At 43.2% G+C, this 18,010-nt stretch overlaps 1 protein-coding gene across 1 annotated transcript in view; it reads left to right on the top strand.

Annotated features, from left to right (window-relative positions):
- The window catches only part of LOC138983784 (importin-5-like), a 70,916-nt gene that overhangs the window by 34,450 nt on the left and 18,456 nt on the right, over positions 1–18,010 (top strand). Inside the window, exons 17-24 of the mRNA XM_070357110.1 lie at positions 732–864; positions 3,411–3,472; positions 5,978–6,134; positions 6,390–6,565; positions 7,017–7,128; positions 8,182–8,237; positions 8,636–8,758; positions 10,059–10,133. Of these exons, the coding sequence (XP_070213211.1) occupies positions 732–864; positions 3,411–3,472; positions 5,978–6,134; positions 6,390–6,565; positions 7,017–7,128; positions 8,182–8,237; positions 8,636–8,758; positions 10,059–10,133 (894 nt within the window). The remainder of the gene's footprint in view (positions 1–731; positions 865–3,410; positions 3,473–5,977; positions 6,135–6,389; positions 6,566–7,016; positions 7,129–8,181; positions 8,238–8,635; positions 8,759–10,058; positions 10,134–18,010) is intronic.

An 18,010-nucleotide genomic window follows, 5' to 3' on the forward strand; every position in this document is an offset into this window, starting at 1 on the left:
CCAGCACCTCTACCAGATGCTGCAGGCTAAGTGGCAGACGCTTCCGCAGAGGATCTTCACCACCCTGGTCAACTCTATGAGGACTCTCTGCGTCGAGTGGCAGAACAGCCAGGGCGGTTACACGCATTACTGAACTTTTGGGAGCATCTGAATGCCATGTCTTGTGATTTTAACGACTTTGTGAAATTGAAGGAAATGTTGTGTATCGTTATCACTAAAGCATTGAATTAAACGTTTGCCAAATACCAACGCATCAATTGGCTTTCTTATTTGGAAAGTTATGAATTTGTGTGCAAGTGATCCTTAACTTTTTGTGGGTAGCTTAGTTCTGTCAGGATTATCAGCGGTCTGGAAGAGTTAGAACCTCTTTACCTCGGAAAAGGTTTTAACAACATCCGGAGCATGTTCCATGCTTCCAATCGGCTGTATCCTGAACAACTAACTTTGATGCATATGTTATGCAGTGCGCTCACAATATGATACCCTTTCTTTCAAAAATCAGCGTTCACGAGTTCATTGGAGTTCAGAATTTGTTGCTGGCACGTATCACAACATGCTTTGATCGAGGTCATGTTGGTTTGGCTTGAGGTCCGGTGAGTTTGTGAAAACCTTGTCCGAGGTAATGGAGCTCTTACTCTTCCAGACCGCTGAAAATCCTGACAGAATTATTTGATGAGCAAAAACATTTTTAGAGAATACTCTCTGATTTCAATGTGTTTTTTGTCTCGCAGATCTCGTACATGATCTCTGCGTGGGCGAGGATGTGCAAGATCCTGGGCAAGGAGTTCCAGCAGTACCTGCCCATGGTCATGGGGCCCGTGCTCAAGGCTGCCTCGCTCAAACCTGAGGTCGCCCTCATTGACAGTGAGTTTACGCATTTGATCTTCTGGCTTTTTAGACCTGTTGCTTTCACTTGCACACATGCACGTTTTCTCGCACACACATACACATTGCACGCCACATTCATACACGCACGCTCGCATGCTTCCACCCACATTCTCCTTGGACCATCCCTCTCAGACATTTGACATTTGGTCATTGACACGGGGTGGCAAAGCCAGTGTGTGTAAACAAGGGCAGACTGCTGGTCTCAGTTGAAAATATCGGTCATTGACCCGGGGTGACAAAGCCAGTGTCGGTAAACAAGGGTAGACTGCTGGTCTCAGTTGAAAATATTGGTCATTGACCCGGGGTGACAAAGCCAGTGTGTGTAAACAAGGGCAGACTGCTGGTCTCACTTGAAAATATTGGTCATAACCCGGTCCCCGTAGCGCAGTGGTTAGCGCATCGGGCTGCGGGTCGGGAGGTCGTGGGTTCGAATCCCATCAGGGCCATGTGGGTTTTTCGGGCTACGGTCGGCTCCTACCCAGAGTGGAAGTGCTATGGTTCCTATGGGAAGGCTGGGATCACACAGCCGAGTGTCATTCACTTAACGAATGCGACTTTGAGGGTGCTCAGGTTCTGTATACCTGACCAACACCGCAGGTGCGGCAGTTCTCGGGCCTGGTTGACGCCAGGATATATGATGACAGTAAGCGTAGAGTGCTGCCCTGTCACGTAGTCTCAAAACCAAATTGGAAATCCAAAAGCATCATTATAATCATCCTCATCTCATTTTTTAATCATCCAAAATATAAATTGTCTTTGCTCTTGTGGCCCTTCATGCCCGGAGCTCTCATGGTGACCTTGGTCTCAGTGTTCCTGTTCGATCCTTCCGTGAATAGTAGTTCTGCTGTCAGTCTTCAACGTGTGACTGGGGGGTCGACGGAGGGACGCGTTGGCGGTCTGCTCTCTGGAGGGGACGCTCACTCAGTCTGGCTCCGCGACTTAAAGTCAATGTCGTTTGTAGGGGGCATAGTAGGTAGTGGGCTGCGTCCGTTAGCTCGGGACAGACCCACTACTGAACACCGTCGAAGTGACTCAGCAGAAGTGCAGTGTCATCTTCCGAGGGTAGCACCCTACCGCAGCGACCCGACATCCCCCCCTGGAGCGTCTGTAAAATCGACAAGTCTGGCAGCGGAACGAAATTCAGAGGTGGTTGGAGCAGCGAGTGCAGGGACGGGGCGGTGTGAGAGCACAACGGGACAAAGGAACAGGTGTAGAGACGGAAAAAAATATATATATATCGGTCATTGATCGGTCACAAGGCTAGTGTCTTTTTAATTAGGCATGCACCTGGTACAGTACAGTGGGTTTGATAAAAGCAGGGACAGTACCCAATGGTTTGAGCTTGCATTTCCGGGAAGAAACATATTTCCACTCCGTCCTTTCTTTTGCTTGCTACACCTTTTGTGTGTGTATTTTGTTTTCATTTCTACCTGAAAATGGTAATTGCACCTTGTACACATGTGTAGGCACAAATATACAATACAGTCGAACCCACCTAAAACGAACACGCTAGTTACGAATTTTGACTTAAAACGTATTAGTTTTAAGTTCCCAACTGAATACCTCTTTCTTCATGCTTAAAAAAAATGCTTGAAACGAATTCTTTGTAACGAATTTATGCTTATAACGAGCACTTTTTGGATTCCCAAGCATGCATAATGTCTGTAATTTACTCACGCTTATGACGAAATCTTTAAACTCGTCCCGAGATCGACATATCATGGGAATTTGAGAAGTTTGAATACATGTGTCAAAGTCTTCCCTTGCGTCGACTGCTTGAACCATCGCTCAACCGATCACTGAATAAAGTTAAACTGATTACACTGTACTCACAAAACAATTTCAAATTTAGAATCAAAGTGATTGATAGCTCAGACACTGAACATGAATGACTGACTGACGTTTATTTCCTTCGCGAATACCAAAAACGAAACATCAATGTTTTGAACGGAAGCCATTGCCAAAAAATATAGATGCCAGAGTGGTTTCCCTTGGACAAGGGAAACCACACTCTCAACGTTTGCGTTCGCCGGTTCGCGATAGTTTATCAGTCAGTCAGTGCTTTCAATTTGGATTTGAACATCATGTTGCAACAAAAAAAAAACTAAATTGGCCAAGGGTTGCTACCCGTCGCCAAGGTAAGTGATTCCGGACAAATGATAGGAACACCGCGAATGTGGACAGTGTCAGTGTGTGTGTGTGTGACCAAAAACGTAACAACTGGATGAAACATCTGTGTGCTCACTCTCACTCAAACTCAACAATCATCACTCAACATGAGACACACATGAACATGTAACTGAATATGTCACTTTATTGTCCAAACGTGAAGCAGCATGAAAGTTGCGAAAGAAACAAATTGAAACACCATAAAATGTACAAGACTTAAAAAAAAATTAAAAAATAATCAATCAATTTTCTTAATACGAATTTTGGTTAAGACGAACTTTTTTTCCGATCCCCAGTGATTCGTCTTAAGCGAGTTCGACTGTAATTGACAATGCTATTTCTCTTTCTTTTAGGTGACGACATGAAAGATATGGAAAATGACGAGGACTGGCAGTTTGTAACCATTGGTGACCAGGTGAGTCATTTAAACATAAGCTTACTGCCAAGCAGTTTGCAGGTAGTTTGTAAACTTGTCGTATCACCCACCTCCTCATCCCATGCCTTATTGCAGAAACAACAACATGAAGTCGCATGTAAAGGAATACACATCAGAATTGTTGAGAAGGCAAAGAATTTCACCAAAGACTGAGATGAACAAAGTTAAAAGAATTCTGTCCTCATCTATACAGCCTGTTCCAAAAGAAACGCAACCAACCTGTTTCCAAAATCAAAGTGCAAAATTTATTTCGCAAATATTTCATGAAGTTACATATTTCATTTTTGGTACATTTCCAAATCACAACATGTGGAACAAAACAGGTTTCACAATAAAAGTGGAAAACAATGACAATTGAAGCACAATTTGTCCCTTTTCTGACGCAGCTGTCTTTTCTGCGTTTAATAACGGATGTGTCCTCCACCAGCGTTTCTTTTGCAAATAATATTTCATGAAGTTACATATTTCATTTTTGGTACATTTCCAAATCTTTTCATGACCTGACTGACTGCTTGGGCCGTTTGGCCAGCGGCAAGCATGCCAATAGCACGCTCTCTTTCATTTTTAGACAAACGAGGCATTCTGCCGTCAGTCCAGCTGAAGAAGTCACTGCTATTTTCTACTGTATCGCCAGCTCAATTGAAACTTGAGTTGTCCCTATGTCATCACGTATGTAACTTCATGAAATATTATTTGCAAAATAAATTTTGCACTTTGATTTTGCAAACAGGTTGGTTGCGTTTCTTTTGGAACAGGCTGTACAAGAACAGCACATACAATATTAAATCAAATGTTTGCTTGTAGAAGCTTCTTCAGGACTAACAAACAAATAAACACAAAAGGAAGCAAAATGTGACTGCGTGTGAACTCCTCTGTAATCATGTTTTTTTTCTTCATGTTTAACTCATTGTCTCCCAGGTATGGATATATATATACAGACCTGTTTGAAGACACTGGTTATAATGCTATAAACTGACAGGTAAATAAAATTGTTTTATTCCTGTTGTATTGGAAGGAGTTAAATTCTGAGGGTGTTCACAAGACATGCTATTCTTACACAAACACGTTTGCACCCACGCGTACATTTTCCCTACTCCATATGGCTTTGCTTGCAAAGTACACCAACTTTTTGAAAAATACACTCAACTTTTGGGGAAAGTACTCTTGCTTCGGGTTTAGGGTAAACAGGTCTGTTAATATATACTGAAAGGCATAAATTCTGCAAATAGTGCATTGAACGATTTTGCTCTCAAACGAAAATCAGATTGAACCTGTAATTTGTAGTTGACATCTTGAGTGTTAGAGCAAATGTTTCACGCTGTCAGCGTGCGCTTTGCAGTATTGCTGATCCAGCCACAGCTCACTGTGCTAATAAAGACAATGGGCTGAACGGGAGACAATAACGTAAAAAAGATAGTGTATGGCCCTATAAAATGCAACTGGCTGTTTGGCTGTATCCAGATATCGCAATCATGCCACGATTTGATGAAGGAGAGAGACAGCAAGCGATTGGGATGCTTAAAGCTGGCCAAAGCATTGAACGTGATGAACACTGAACGTTTTCCGAAATCATTGCGCTTGGACTCAGTCACTTTTTTTGAAAAATTGTCATTTCATGATGTTCTATTCAAAATCAATTAAGCGAAGGTTTATAAACACTAAAATGGCCAATAAATAAAATATTCAAACATTGAAAACATTCACCACTGAGTTGATTTTTTGTGATTTTTTAAAGTTCCGTTTGCGGAATTTATGCCTCTCGGTATAGCTTCAGTCGTTTCCTGTAACGTCCATCTAACGCCTGCATTCCAGCGTGTTGATACACAGTTACCACACAGTTACTACAATTCTGAGTGACCTGCTGCAGCACCACTGGTCTCGGCTAAACAAAAACTTGGTCAACATAGATGGGGTAGAAAGTGTTAAATACAAGAACATGACCAATGCATAGCCCAAGACATTATTTTGTCAGTCTTGTACAGTGGAACCCAGCTTTGAAGACCCTCCAATTTAAGACTACCTTCCATTTAAGACCCTGTTTTCTTAGACATTCTATTCTTCTTCTTCTGCGTTCGTGGGCTGAAACTCCCACGTACACGTGTTTTTTGCACGAGTGGAATTTTACGTGTATGACCGTTTTTTACCCCGCCATTTAGGCAGCCATACACCGTTTTCGGAGGAAGCATGCTGGGTATTTTCGTGTTTCTATAACCCACCGAACTCTGACATGGATTACAGGATCTTTTCCGTGCGCACTTGGTCTTGTGCTTGCGTGTACACACGAAGGGGGATAAGCCACTAGCAGGTCTGTACATAAGTTGACCTGGGAGATCAGAAAAATCTCCACACTTAACCCACCAGGCGGCCGCGGCCGGGATTCGAACCCTCGACCTTCCCATAAAGAGGCCGACGTCTTACCACCCCGCCACAGCGCCCATCATTCATTTCTCTTCATTTCATGGATGTTCATTTTCATTTTTTCAGCAAAACTTTGGGATCCGCACCGCAGGCCTTGAAGAGAAGGCGACAGCGTGTCAGATGTTGGTGTGCTACGCCCGGGAGCTGAAGGAAGCCTTCGCAGAGTACTCGGAGGAGGTCGTCAAGATCATGGTACCCCTGCTCAAGTTCTACTTCCACGACGGTATCCTTTTGTACTGCTTGAAATTTAATGCAAAATAAATGATAGGTTCAAAAATAAAAAGAATGAAAGCATTGAAAGTACTACAGGTTGACCACACTTTTCAGGGTGCGTCATGCAACCCCGTCCATGAATTTCTGGTATGTTTTTTTCGGCTTCAAGTGCAAACAGTTGGCAGGGACACACAGTTTAGGCTACCCTACTCTCGATATCTGTCATTATCTTGAGTATTACAATGATTCCTTGACTGGTGACCAGACGTGCGGATAGCAGCGTCAGAATCGCTGCCGTGTCTGTTGGAGTGCGCCAGTATCAGGGGAGAGACCTACGTGTCCGATATGTGGAGCAACTACATCTGTCCCAACCTGCTGAAAGCCATCGAGATCGAACCAGAGCAGAGCGTGCTTCCCGAACATCTCAACTCTTTCGCTAAGGTCAGTGAGTTTTGGGGGTTTCTTTGGTTTTTTTGTTTCTGTCGTTTGGTTTGATATTTACCTTGTGTCTGGTTTTCATACAAAAGGTTGGGGGGGGGGGGGGGGGGTATTATTAATTCACGGATGGGATTTGTATTTCCAAGCTATACACCAAATTTCAGCTCATTCGACCCTTAAACACACGAGATCTAAGTAAGGACAGACAGTGAAACCTATCCACCCCTCATTATAATTAAAATAAAGTAATGAAAATAAAAAATAATGAAATAAAAATGTACAGGGCCTTAGTGGGTTTGGGAAGGGGGCCCATGAAGCTGATAAGCTTTTATACTTTGGATTTCAAAATGGGGTATTTCATGTATTTACATTCACGGATAAGGCGTTTACGCATTTCCGTGGTGACGATGATGATAACAGTTGATGATGATGATGATGATGATGTGTGTTACAGTGTGTAGAAAAGCTAGGTAAGGGGTGCCTGTCGGACGCAGACACGGAGATACTGGTGACGCTGATGAACAGACTGCTGCAGAACCACTTTGAGCGACAGGCACAGAGACAAGGTAAAGCAGCTTACTTCAACAGGTTCATTTGTAGAAGGCTTAAGTTCAAAAAAACACATTTCTATTTTTATTTTATTTTTTAAAATTTTTAAGATTTATACATATATATATATTTTTTGTTATATGGACAAATTCACTAAAATAACTTCTGTTTTTGAATCTTGATTTTAGAATGTTGGCAGTCCATTTTGGTTTTTAATCATGTTTGGTGGAATACATAATCAACATGGTTTTGTCATTGAATAAATGCTCTGTAATTAAATGGGGGGGAGGGGAGAAAGATTGTTTACTTCAGCATTCTGCAGATTCACAAACATGCTGTTGAAAGTTATTCTCTTTGAAACTTAATGTGGTATAGTCTGTTTTAGTTCTAAAAATGCAGTGAGCTTTTCTCCCAAAACACTTTCATATCTGAAGATCCTATTGAAATAACACTGTTCCAAACTGTTAACCAGACAAAATGTACTGTACGGTACATGAGAAAATAATCAAATTCTTTCATAATGAGCTTAATGAAATTTAATAAAGTTTAAAAAACAAAAGAATTCTGTACTCAACAATACAAAAACAGCACATACAAAACTAAAAATAAATGTTCACCTATGGAGGCTTCTGCAGGAATATTTGAATTTTACAATCAGAATTTATTAAGTTCAGTAGTGTTTGCTTCTTTGTGGGTTCAAATAAATGTTTAAAATGAGCATGAAAATCGCTTGTTCATTTCAATGCTTGTTATTCTCTCAGGTGCCAGGAGATTGGTTCCGTATAACTCTCGCTTGCTCCATTACACATGTCGTATGCTTTTAGAGCGCATACTTCCCTTTGGTTATTTGATGTTTAAAATTTAAACAAAAATGTGACTGTTGGTGAGATGAACAAAGTTAAAAGAATTCTGTCCTCATCAATACAAAGAACAGCACATACAATATTAAATCAAATGTTTGCTTATAGAAGCTTCTTCAGGACTAACAAACAAATAAACACAAAGGGAAGCAAAATGTGACTGCGTGTGAACTCCTCTGTAATCATGTGGTTTTTTTCTCATGTTTGCAGAGAAGAGGAAGGACGAGGATTACGATGATGTGGTGGAGGAAGGGCTGATGGAGGAGGTGAGTCATGTCATCCATTTGATATTGTGTGTCAATGCGTAAATATAGGGGGAATTGTGATGACCTGTGTTTTGAGTTTTGTGTATGTTCCATTAGAGAGAGAGTGTCTCAGAGTGTGTGTGTGTGTGTGTGTGTGTGTGTCTGCATGTGTGTGTGTGTCTGCATGTGTGTGTGTGTGTATGTGCCCATGTACGAGCATGTAAGTTTGCGTGTGTGTGTGTCTGCTTATGTGGGTGTGTGTGTGTGCGTATGTGTGTGTATGATTGTGTGTGTGTGTGTGTTACTGCATCTTTTGAGGAAATGTGTATGACATGCTTATATCTGAGGAAAGGGGGACTGCAACCAACCTGAAAGAGGGACCTTTCTAATCAGATAAGGCTTTATGTTCGTGTTTACAGGATGACGAGGATGTGTACATACTGAGCAAGATCGCAGACATTCTGCACGCTTTCTTCGGAACGCACAAACAGGAATTCCTGCCTGTCTTTGAGAAAGTCATGCCCTACTTCATCAAAATGCTGGTCAGTGCTTTGCTGTTGCTGACATCAATCTTTGCTTGAAGTATATTGTGAATTATTGTCACACCTGCCTACCCATCGCAGTTGGTGTAGTTTTGCTCAAGAACATTGTTAATACGGTACTGTTTTCAATGATTTTAAGTATGAATTGATACCTATTTGTATTATAACGCTACTTTGTCTGTATTATATTAACACTTAGACAGGTGCTGTAGACTAGTGGAAACAACTTCGGCTTTCAAGCTTGAAGTTTGGCTGTACACGTAAAAACCCACTTGTGCAAAAAAGAAACAAATAAACACAGAGTGCATGTGGGAGTTGCAGTCCACAAATGCAAAAGGAGAAGGGGAGATATATTGCACCTGTTTGATAATCATTGACTCCTACTGATTGTGAACACATCATTTTATCTCATCAAGGTATTTGTCATCCAAGTGATTTGTTTGTTTTGTTTGTTTGTTTGCTTAACGCCCAGCCGACCACGAAGGGCCATATCAGGGCGGTATCCAAGTGATCGTGTTAATGATATACGATACCGATACATACACAGCCTGGCGGAAACTTTACGATAAATGTTCTACTGCTGATACGTTGGAGTCACTTAGACAAACGTAGTTCTCAAAATTCTTTTTTTTAAATTTTTTTTTTTTATACACATTTTTAATTCTTTTTGGTACACAACATCAACATCAGACAGCAACATCAAATAACATCAATCATACAAAACTATGCATCTTCAAAAGAACAAAACAAAAACAAATTTTTTGTCATTTCCTCGGGGAAACATGCAGAAGAAGTTAGAGACGCCATTATTCACGTTATGACGCCTTTTCCAACTTTTGGGGTGTTTTTTTACGTCTAAGATTACACTTCAAAAGAGAGGGTCAAATAGAAACCTTGTTGTTGTTTTTTGATTGATATGGTATGCCTTTAAACTTTCCCGAAAGCTGCATATTACTGCCTTAATGGCGGGGTAAATATCATACGCATAAAAACCCACACGTGCAAAAAACACAAGTGTACGTGAGAGTTTCAGCCCATGAACGCAGAAGACAGTAGTATCAGCCCTGAAAGTGGCGAGTATTTTACTCGCCATGGTGAGTAGAAACATGTAACTGGCGAGTCGGAATGTTCATCTACTCGCCAAATGCGAGTAAAGTTGCTGAACAAATTGTTGGTTTGGCTAGTATAGTTTGCTCTCTGGCAAGTGAATTTTCAAAATCACTAGCCAAAGGCGAGTACACCATTTGTTGGACTTTGAGGGCTGAGTGTGTCTTGAAATGACTGACATGTGTGTTCTCAGGCTACGGACAGACCATGGGCAGACAAGCAGTGGGCGCTGTGTGTATGGGACGACGTTCTGGAGCACACCGGGCCAGTGAGTTGTTTCCCTTCTTTTTGCATCGCACGTTTGCAATGAATGAAAGAAAATAGTTTGAAGACTTGATTTTTACAAAACTACAAACACATTTTCATGTGGAGGAAACAAATATCAGTGGATATTTTGCTCTGTGTGATTACATAGGTGTTGGGAGTCTTCGTGTGAACAGTTGTATTGGTGGAATTCTTGCTAATTTTGTGGGGTTTCAAGTCCAACATCGAAGAACATCCCTGTAAATTATGTTAAGAATATGGGGAATAGATGATGCAGCCATGAGCTAATTTTGTGGGGTTTCAAGTCAAACATCAAAGAACATCCCTGTAAATTATGTTAAGAATATGGGGAAGAGATGATGCAGGCGTGGGCTGACCTTAATGGTCCAGTTGATAGGGCATTGGACTTTTCATTCTTGGATCACAGATTCAAATCCAGACTGGAACGTACATGGGTCAAATTTATGTGCAGACTCAGAGACGGCATCCATGTCACCACTGTGGCGTATTAAGACTGCGGCCATTCTGGCAGAAGTGCAGGCGGCTGATACACCTACATTCATACATCCCTGGGTAGCATGACTCGTGTTGCTGCTAATTTTTCACTATGAGGAAGCGACCCTAATTTCCCAGCAGTGGGATGATAAAGTATGAAATGAAATCAATGAAGAGACTTCAAAATGATTGCAGTGGAACCCCGCTTTTTAAGACACCTGTTTGGGGCGGGAATGTAGCTCAGTCAGTAGCGCGCTGGATTTGTATCCAGTTGGCCGCTGTCAGCGTGAGTTCGTCCCCACGTTCGGCGAGAGATTTATTTCTCAGAGTCAACTTTGTGTGCAGACTCTTCTCGGTGTCCGAACACCCCCGTGTGTACACGCAAGCACAAGACCAAGTGTGCACGAAAAAGATCCAAGCACAAGACCAAGTGCGCACGAAAAAGATCCTGTGATCCATGTCAGAGTTTGGTGGGTTATAGAAACAATGGCGGGGTAAAAAACCGTTAAACGGTCATACACGTAAAATTCCACTCGTGCAAAAAACGCGAGTGTACGTGGGAGTTTCAGCCCACGAACGCAGAAGAAGAAGACCCCTGTTTTAAGACCCCTGTTTTAAGACCCCTGTTTTCAGACCCCTGTTTTCAGACACCTGTTTTCAGACCCCTGTTTTCAGACCCCTGTTTTAAGACCCCTGTTTTCAGACCCCTGTTTTAAGACACCTGTTTTAAGACCCCTGTTTTAAGACCCCTGTTTTCAGACCCCTGTTTTAAGACCCCTGTTTTAAGACCCCTGTTTTAACACTTTCGCGACGGGAGGTGACTATATTAGTAATAGCGCTGACACGCCCACGGACGGGAAGTGACTATTTTAGTATTAGACATACAAGGTACACGACTCGTGATTGCTTCCCGGTTTTTGAAGCTTGCAGTAAATTGAGTTGTTTCCCTTGACACACTTGGCGTGCCCTTCCGCCATATGCAAAATTAGCCTGATTTGTATGGTTTTTTCGAGAAAAAAAATGAATCGAAGGCGAGCCTTGTCACGGGAGGAGATTCTCCGGATGTTGGATCTTGAGGACCCTGTAGATCATGATTCCGACGTGTTGTTTTCGCCTCAAGAAAGCGATAATAGCAGTGATATTGAGGAAGAAACAGTCCTGTTGTTGCTAGTAAGAGTCGGCAAACTACACGTGTTAGGGTGGTAACTTACTGCATGAATCTTCGAATGTGTAGTTGCAAGGGGGGCGTGGCAGCACTGATAACAATGGATGGCTGGAGCCTAATCCTTTTGGAAATGTTCATAGGTGTACAGTTGGGACTTTGTTGTGAAAATGTGACTTATATTCAATATGGATTACCTAGACATCATTTGGTGAGTGTCACAGTTTTGTTTCATTTGAGTCAAGATGCTGTGAGTGAATGCGGGATTTGCTTGTTTTTATATTTAGTCAAGTTTTGACTAAATATTTTAACATCGAGGGGGAATCGAAACGAGGGTCGTGGTGTATGTGCGTGTGTCTGTCTGTCTGTGTGTGTGTGTGTGTAGAGCGATTCAGACTAAACTACTGGACCGATCTTTATGAAATTTGACATGAGAGTTCCTGGGTATGAAATCCCCAGACGGTTTTTTTTTCATTTTAAATGTCTTTGATGACGTCATATCCAACATTTAGTGATAATTGAGGCCGCACTGTCACGCCCTCATTTTTCAACCAAATTGATTGAAATTTTAGTCAAGTACTCTTCGACGAAGCCCGGGGTTCGGTATTGCATTTCAGCTTGGTGGCTTAAAAATTGATTAATGACTTTGGTCATTAAAAATCTGAAAATTGTAAAAAAAAATAAAAATTTATAAAACGATCCTCGTTTATCTTATTCTCCATCATTTGCTGATTCCAAAAACATATAAATATGTTATATTCGGATTAAAAACAAGCTCTGAAAATTAAATATATAAAAATTATTATCAAAATTTTTGTTTCCAAATCAATTTAAAAACACTTTCATCTTATTCCTTGTCGGTTCCTGATTCCAAAAATATATAGATATGATATGTTTGGATTAAAAACACGCTCAGAAAGTTAAAACGAAGAGAGGTACAGAAAAGCGTGCTATGCAGCATAGCGTAACCACTACCCCGCTCTTCTTGTCAATTTCACTGCCTATGCCGTGAGCGGTGGACCACGAGTATACGGTCTTGCTGCGTTGCGTTGCGTTCAGTTTCATTCTGTGAGTTCGACAGCTACTTGACTAAATATTGTATTTTCGCCTTACGCGACTTGTTTTCTTTGTACTGTCTCCTTATTTCTGTGTAGAATTTTAACAATATTTCAGCTAATTCATAGGTTTTACACCTTGTTTGGTTATAAAATTATTTATAATACTTTCTGTTAAAAAATAACTTTTAAAAAAGCAGTGGAAAAGAAAACACACACAAAAAAACCGTTAAAAAACACAAATTAAATTACATATCTTATCCCGACTCACATCTAGCATTAACCTCTGGTTTAAGTGCCGGGACGCTGAACTACGCTTCACCCCTTAAGGGGAAGTAACCCTAAAAAAGAACAGCCTAGACCCCGTAAACTGGGTCACAGGTCAAGGCATACCGTCACGTGACTGAGCACGCGAGACCGCCGCCGCCATATTGGAATACTTCACTCTTTCCTCAGCGGTCCTAGCGCTAGGACGTTGTTCTCTCGAGCTACGCATTTTGGCTTTCAGCCAGCTGCCTGGTTGGCAGTTTATCTTCACCCCGGTTATTCTTCACGGTCTCTGCTTCTACGGCTGTATTGGTGAGATCGTTCTTTGTTTGTTTTACTTGAATTTTTGCCTTGTGTCCGTCAACTTTGTTGTTGTTGTTCTACTCTCTGTGAGTTGTTTTCAACATGGCGGACAAAGAGAAGAAAAAGCCTAATACTCGACAGTTAGTTGCTGATTCTTCCCCTGCTAGTAGTCAGATAAAGATAAACCCAAAGGGACAACGGTTACTCTTGTAAAACCGGTGTCTAATTTTTCGCTTTCGGTTGATATTGTTGTACCAGCAAGCCCTACCATGCCTGTTCTAAAAGAATCTATAACAGGAGTAGGGCTCGTTCGGCTAAGCCTAAGAAGAGTGATAAGCAAGATTTTTCTTCCCTTTTCTCTTCTGTCTCCTCGCATATGTATACCATGTTTTCTCAACAGCAGCAACTTGCCGCCGATCTACAGGCTACGCGAGATGAGTTGCGTTCGCTGCCCAAGGGTGTTGGCGATGTTTCTTCACTTTCCCGCATCCGGTTGCTTCCTTTGGCCACAGTCACGTCAGCGGACTTGCGGGCGGGATAACTGGCGCACGCCAGCTTCGGAGAGATGGTCCCTCGGGACACTGTTGCTTCTGCACAGCAGGCACTCTCCTCAGGTACGTTGGGTTCGCCGGTAGCCAGGCTCTTTGGCGAAAGCGTTCCGCATAGACCGCAACTAGTAGCTCCCCCGCCTCATAGGTCAGGGAGTGAAAGTTCGACATACCTGGGGCAAACGACTCACACGAAGCGGAGCTCATGGGGTGTTGACGCGGGAATGCAATCGATGTTACATGGGTTCGCCGGTAGCCAGGCTCTTTGGCGAAAGCGTTCCGCATAGACCGCAACTAGTAGCTCCCCCGCCTCATAGGTCAGGGAGTGAAAGTTCGACATACCCGGGGCATACGACTCATACGAAGCGGAGCTCACGGGATGTTGACGCGGGAATGCAATCGATGTTACATTGATCTGGAGACCAAGGTGCACGCGGGCTGTCTATGACTTCCCCCGTCGGTGTACTTGCGTCACCACTTCCGCCTGGGCAGGAAGTTTGGCTCCATGCAGGCTCTGCACCGAAGTTCTACTTCCGGTTTGCAGTCAGCCTCGCTTCCGGTTGATCATGTCCAAGACTCGGCGAGTCACGCGGACTTTTCGACTCATACGGAAGTGGAGTCGGAGCTCGACGATCATCTCTCATTCTATGATGACGACGTTGAGTTCCAATTACCGTCAAAGCTGAAGCCAACCTTAGCTATTGCAGCACAGGTCGCTTACAATATGTTTCTGACGGCGTTGTTTCATAGGCTGGACTTGTCTTACCCCCACCATCAGCGGTGGGTGACTTCCGCCCAGCACCAACAGCAGCTGAAGGTTTTCAGTTCTCTGAGTCTTCTTTAGTTGCTTATGAGCTCTCTAATATTTTAGCAAGCTTTCCAGGCACGGCGAGCTCCCTGACTGTCGCACGGTGCCTCTCCTCTCTGCTCATGGTCAGGCTCCAGTCGCTGCTAAGCCTTGGCTTGCCACTGTCCGACTTCCACAGGCTAGTGTATCTGCCCTTGCGCGCAGGTTTTCACTCAGCCGTCGGCCTCAGAACCTTATTGACACTTTTGCCCTACTGAGTGCAGCCCTTCCGGTCACGCCGTAGCTGTCCACTCTTAGGGAGGACGGTTACCGTCAAGACAGACCTTGTCTACACAGAAGGTTCTCTTATTGGTTTGGAAGAGACAGGCAGGTACCCTCTTGATCTTGCCTCTCTCTCTGAGACACTCCTTTGGACACTCTCTCGTTCTATTAGGTCTTCCCTGGATCCGTTTGAGTTCCGGAATGACGCAAGTGTTAAAGACGTTTCGACCTTAGCTAAGGTCAACACTGAGCAGATGTCTGTCCCGGCACGCCGTTTCTCCCACGCCGTGTTTACACGAGGTCTCTCACTTCCGATTTCGCTTCGGCTGTTTGGGCGAGTGAAGGATCGTACGCATTAGCATCAGTTTGCACCACCACGGTGTTGCGGGTACTTCTGCACTGGAGTTTTTCGGCTACTTCTGGTTCGTCTTCCGGCGTTCCGGGTAATCGTAGCACTTTGTTCTTTCCTGTTCGCAACTTACGACGTCAACCCTTTGGGGTTCTGGGTCGTTGGGGGCAGTGATGCCTTATATCTTACTTCCTGTTCAGCTTCGCCTGTCTCGGATGATAAGGTTTTGTACGTGATGGCATCTTTTATACAGCTTGCGTCGGTCCCCGCGTCTGACCTTTGGTCTTTCATCGATGAACAGACTAGTTCTGGTTTTTCGGCCAAACTCAGGGTTACTCTCGATTTGGCAGCAAAATTAATTCCAGGTTTTTTTCTTGAAGACACTTCGTCTTTTGAATCTTTTGACAGGTTGGCTTCCTGGTTTTCGGTATGCCGACCAGTAGTTGCTTTGATTTCTGTTTTTGGCTTTGTTACGTAGTCATTTGCCTACAAGCAGACTGACCTACGGGCACTGCGGCTTTCAGCTATTTCGTTCATGCCACTCCAGGCTTCGGCCTTTGTGTTTCCCGCACGTTCGGTTGCTGTCGTTCAACCAGAATCGCGGCTTCCTCGTACTATCTCCATCTGCTCATGCATGGACTGGAGAGGATAACTTGTGGTCAGTTGGACTTATCGTTTTCTGTTTCGCTGAGCACACAGACCTCTTTTTATCACGAAACTTTTTCGGATTACTACGAGTCTGATCAGCATTCTACTTAGGTAGAAAGCGGATGACAGACTTTGTTTGAGTAGATAGGCGGTCATTCACGACAGCTGTCGGCCTTTGAATGCACTTTTTTTGGCCTCTTTAGGAGGTCGTTCGGACTTTCTTTTAACTTCTTCTGTTTTGGCAAGAAGATTTAAATTCAGTTTGTGGGCAACAGGACTGCCGGTTTTGGCACTCTTGTTTAACTTACTCGACGGGTATTGACAGTCCAGTTCATAGCCATGGTCTTTCTTTGGCTTTTTCTGTCACAACCCATGAGGGTTATGAGTCCTTGTCTTTCTTAGACTTGGACTCTTAACGCAGGAAGCAGGACTGCGTCATACACTCGGTCATGCTTGGGTAGACACTCAAAGCAGGTCATGCACCAGTAGTAGCCTACTTTTGGCTAATCGTTTGGATCAAGCTGGATTCACAGCTTGGTTCTTTGGAGGTGTTTGTCCCTTATAGTTTAGGAACTTCAGGGACACTTATGCTCTATCTTGAGGGTTTTTTCCTCGCTAATGAGGGCTTGATATCCTGTACTCAGGTATCACCCGTTTATCGGGAGGAGATTGGTCACGTCTTTCTTGAGCTGACGTCTATCTCCTAGGCCTGGGGGGCTTCGCGCCTTCCCGATGTCTCACATACTTTCACATTATGTTTTGACGGTAGCCTACAGGGTTCGTCCTATTCAGTTTTGAGCGGACAGCCTTACGTACTGATCGTTCTGTGTTCGGCACAACAGCAAGCGCCCACTTTGACGCTTGCTCCCTTCCTTGTCGATTTAATTTTCATAGCTACTTGCTAGTGAGAATTAAGTTAAGACTTTTGCCGCTTTTGCTTAAGCCGCATTGGTTGTTGAGGAGCAATCTCGGTTCATTTTTTGATGAGAGGTTGCAGTCTCGCCGGTCTACAAATTATTTCTTTGTTTTCGGTTTTAAGACGTTCTTTCGACTCTTCTTTGTAAAGAGTCTAGTTTGTCAGATGGTTTTTTGCCTTGCATCTTTTCATTGAACAAGGGACAAGTGTTTGTCTCTGGTTCATTACGAACATTAGCGTCTACCTCATGGGACTATGGTGCTGTGGTTTACTCAAGCCATAATCCTTTAGTGCTTCACTCCTCGGAGGGTGTTTCACTTGTGGTCATTTGGAACTCTTTGTTCTATTCAGGCGGGAGACGCCGCACAGGTTCGTTTTGTTTTACTCGCTCGCATCGGAAGACATGTCTTGTTGTCTTCCGAACTTTCACAGCTCTCTTTTGAGTTAGGACTGTCTGCCTGGTCTTGCTGATTGCAAGAGATTGTTCACTCTTTTCGTCAGCTACGATCAAGACAGGTCAGTGAGTTTGGCGCTCTTTTCGGCTTCTGGAAGACGTAACTCACGAATCTCTGTATCTGTCTGTTACGCTGTACTTGTAAAACAAGTCATCCAGATGTCTGGCATTGTTGCAGCGAATCTTAAGGTTTTTCACTCGGCTGTTTCACTCAGGTCTCAACAGACTTTATGTGAAAGGGTTATTTATCTAATTTGACCTTATCTGGTGGTTTTTTACTATCATTAGCAATCTATGGGTGGTTGCGACCAACAAACAAAACAAAAAACAAAACAAAAAAAGTTCACGAGGATGCTAAGATGTTCCACGAACTTTTGTTGTTGGCGGAAGACGATGTTTCATTAGTCTGGAGAAACATCGTTCAGAACTAGACAAGTCATTTCTCTTTTTACGCCCAGCGTGAAAAGGGCCCTGTCTTCAAGCCTTTTGTCTTTTGTTTACGTACTTTTTGGGTCTCACGCAAGATAGTGGGTATTTTGGACATACTCATTCTTGCATGGCTCACTTTGGAGTGCCAGACCAGTTCTTTGGTTCTTTCGTTTTGGACGGATAGAG

This window comes from Littorina saxatilis, linkage group LG13, assembly GCF_037325665.1.
Source record: "Littorina saxatilis isolate snail1 linkage group LG13, US_GU_Lsax_2.0, whole genome shotgun sequence".
Taxonomy (NCBI): domain Eukaryota; kingdom Metazoa; phylum Mollusca; class Gastropoda; order Littorinimorpha; family Littorinidae; genus Littorina; species Littorina saxatilis.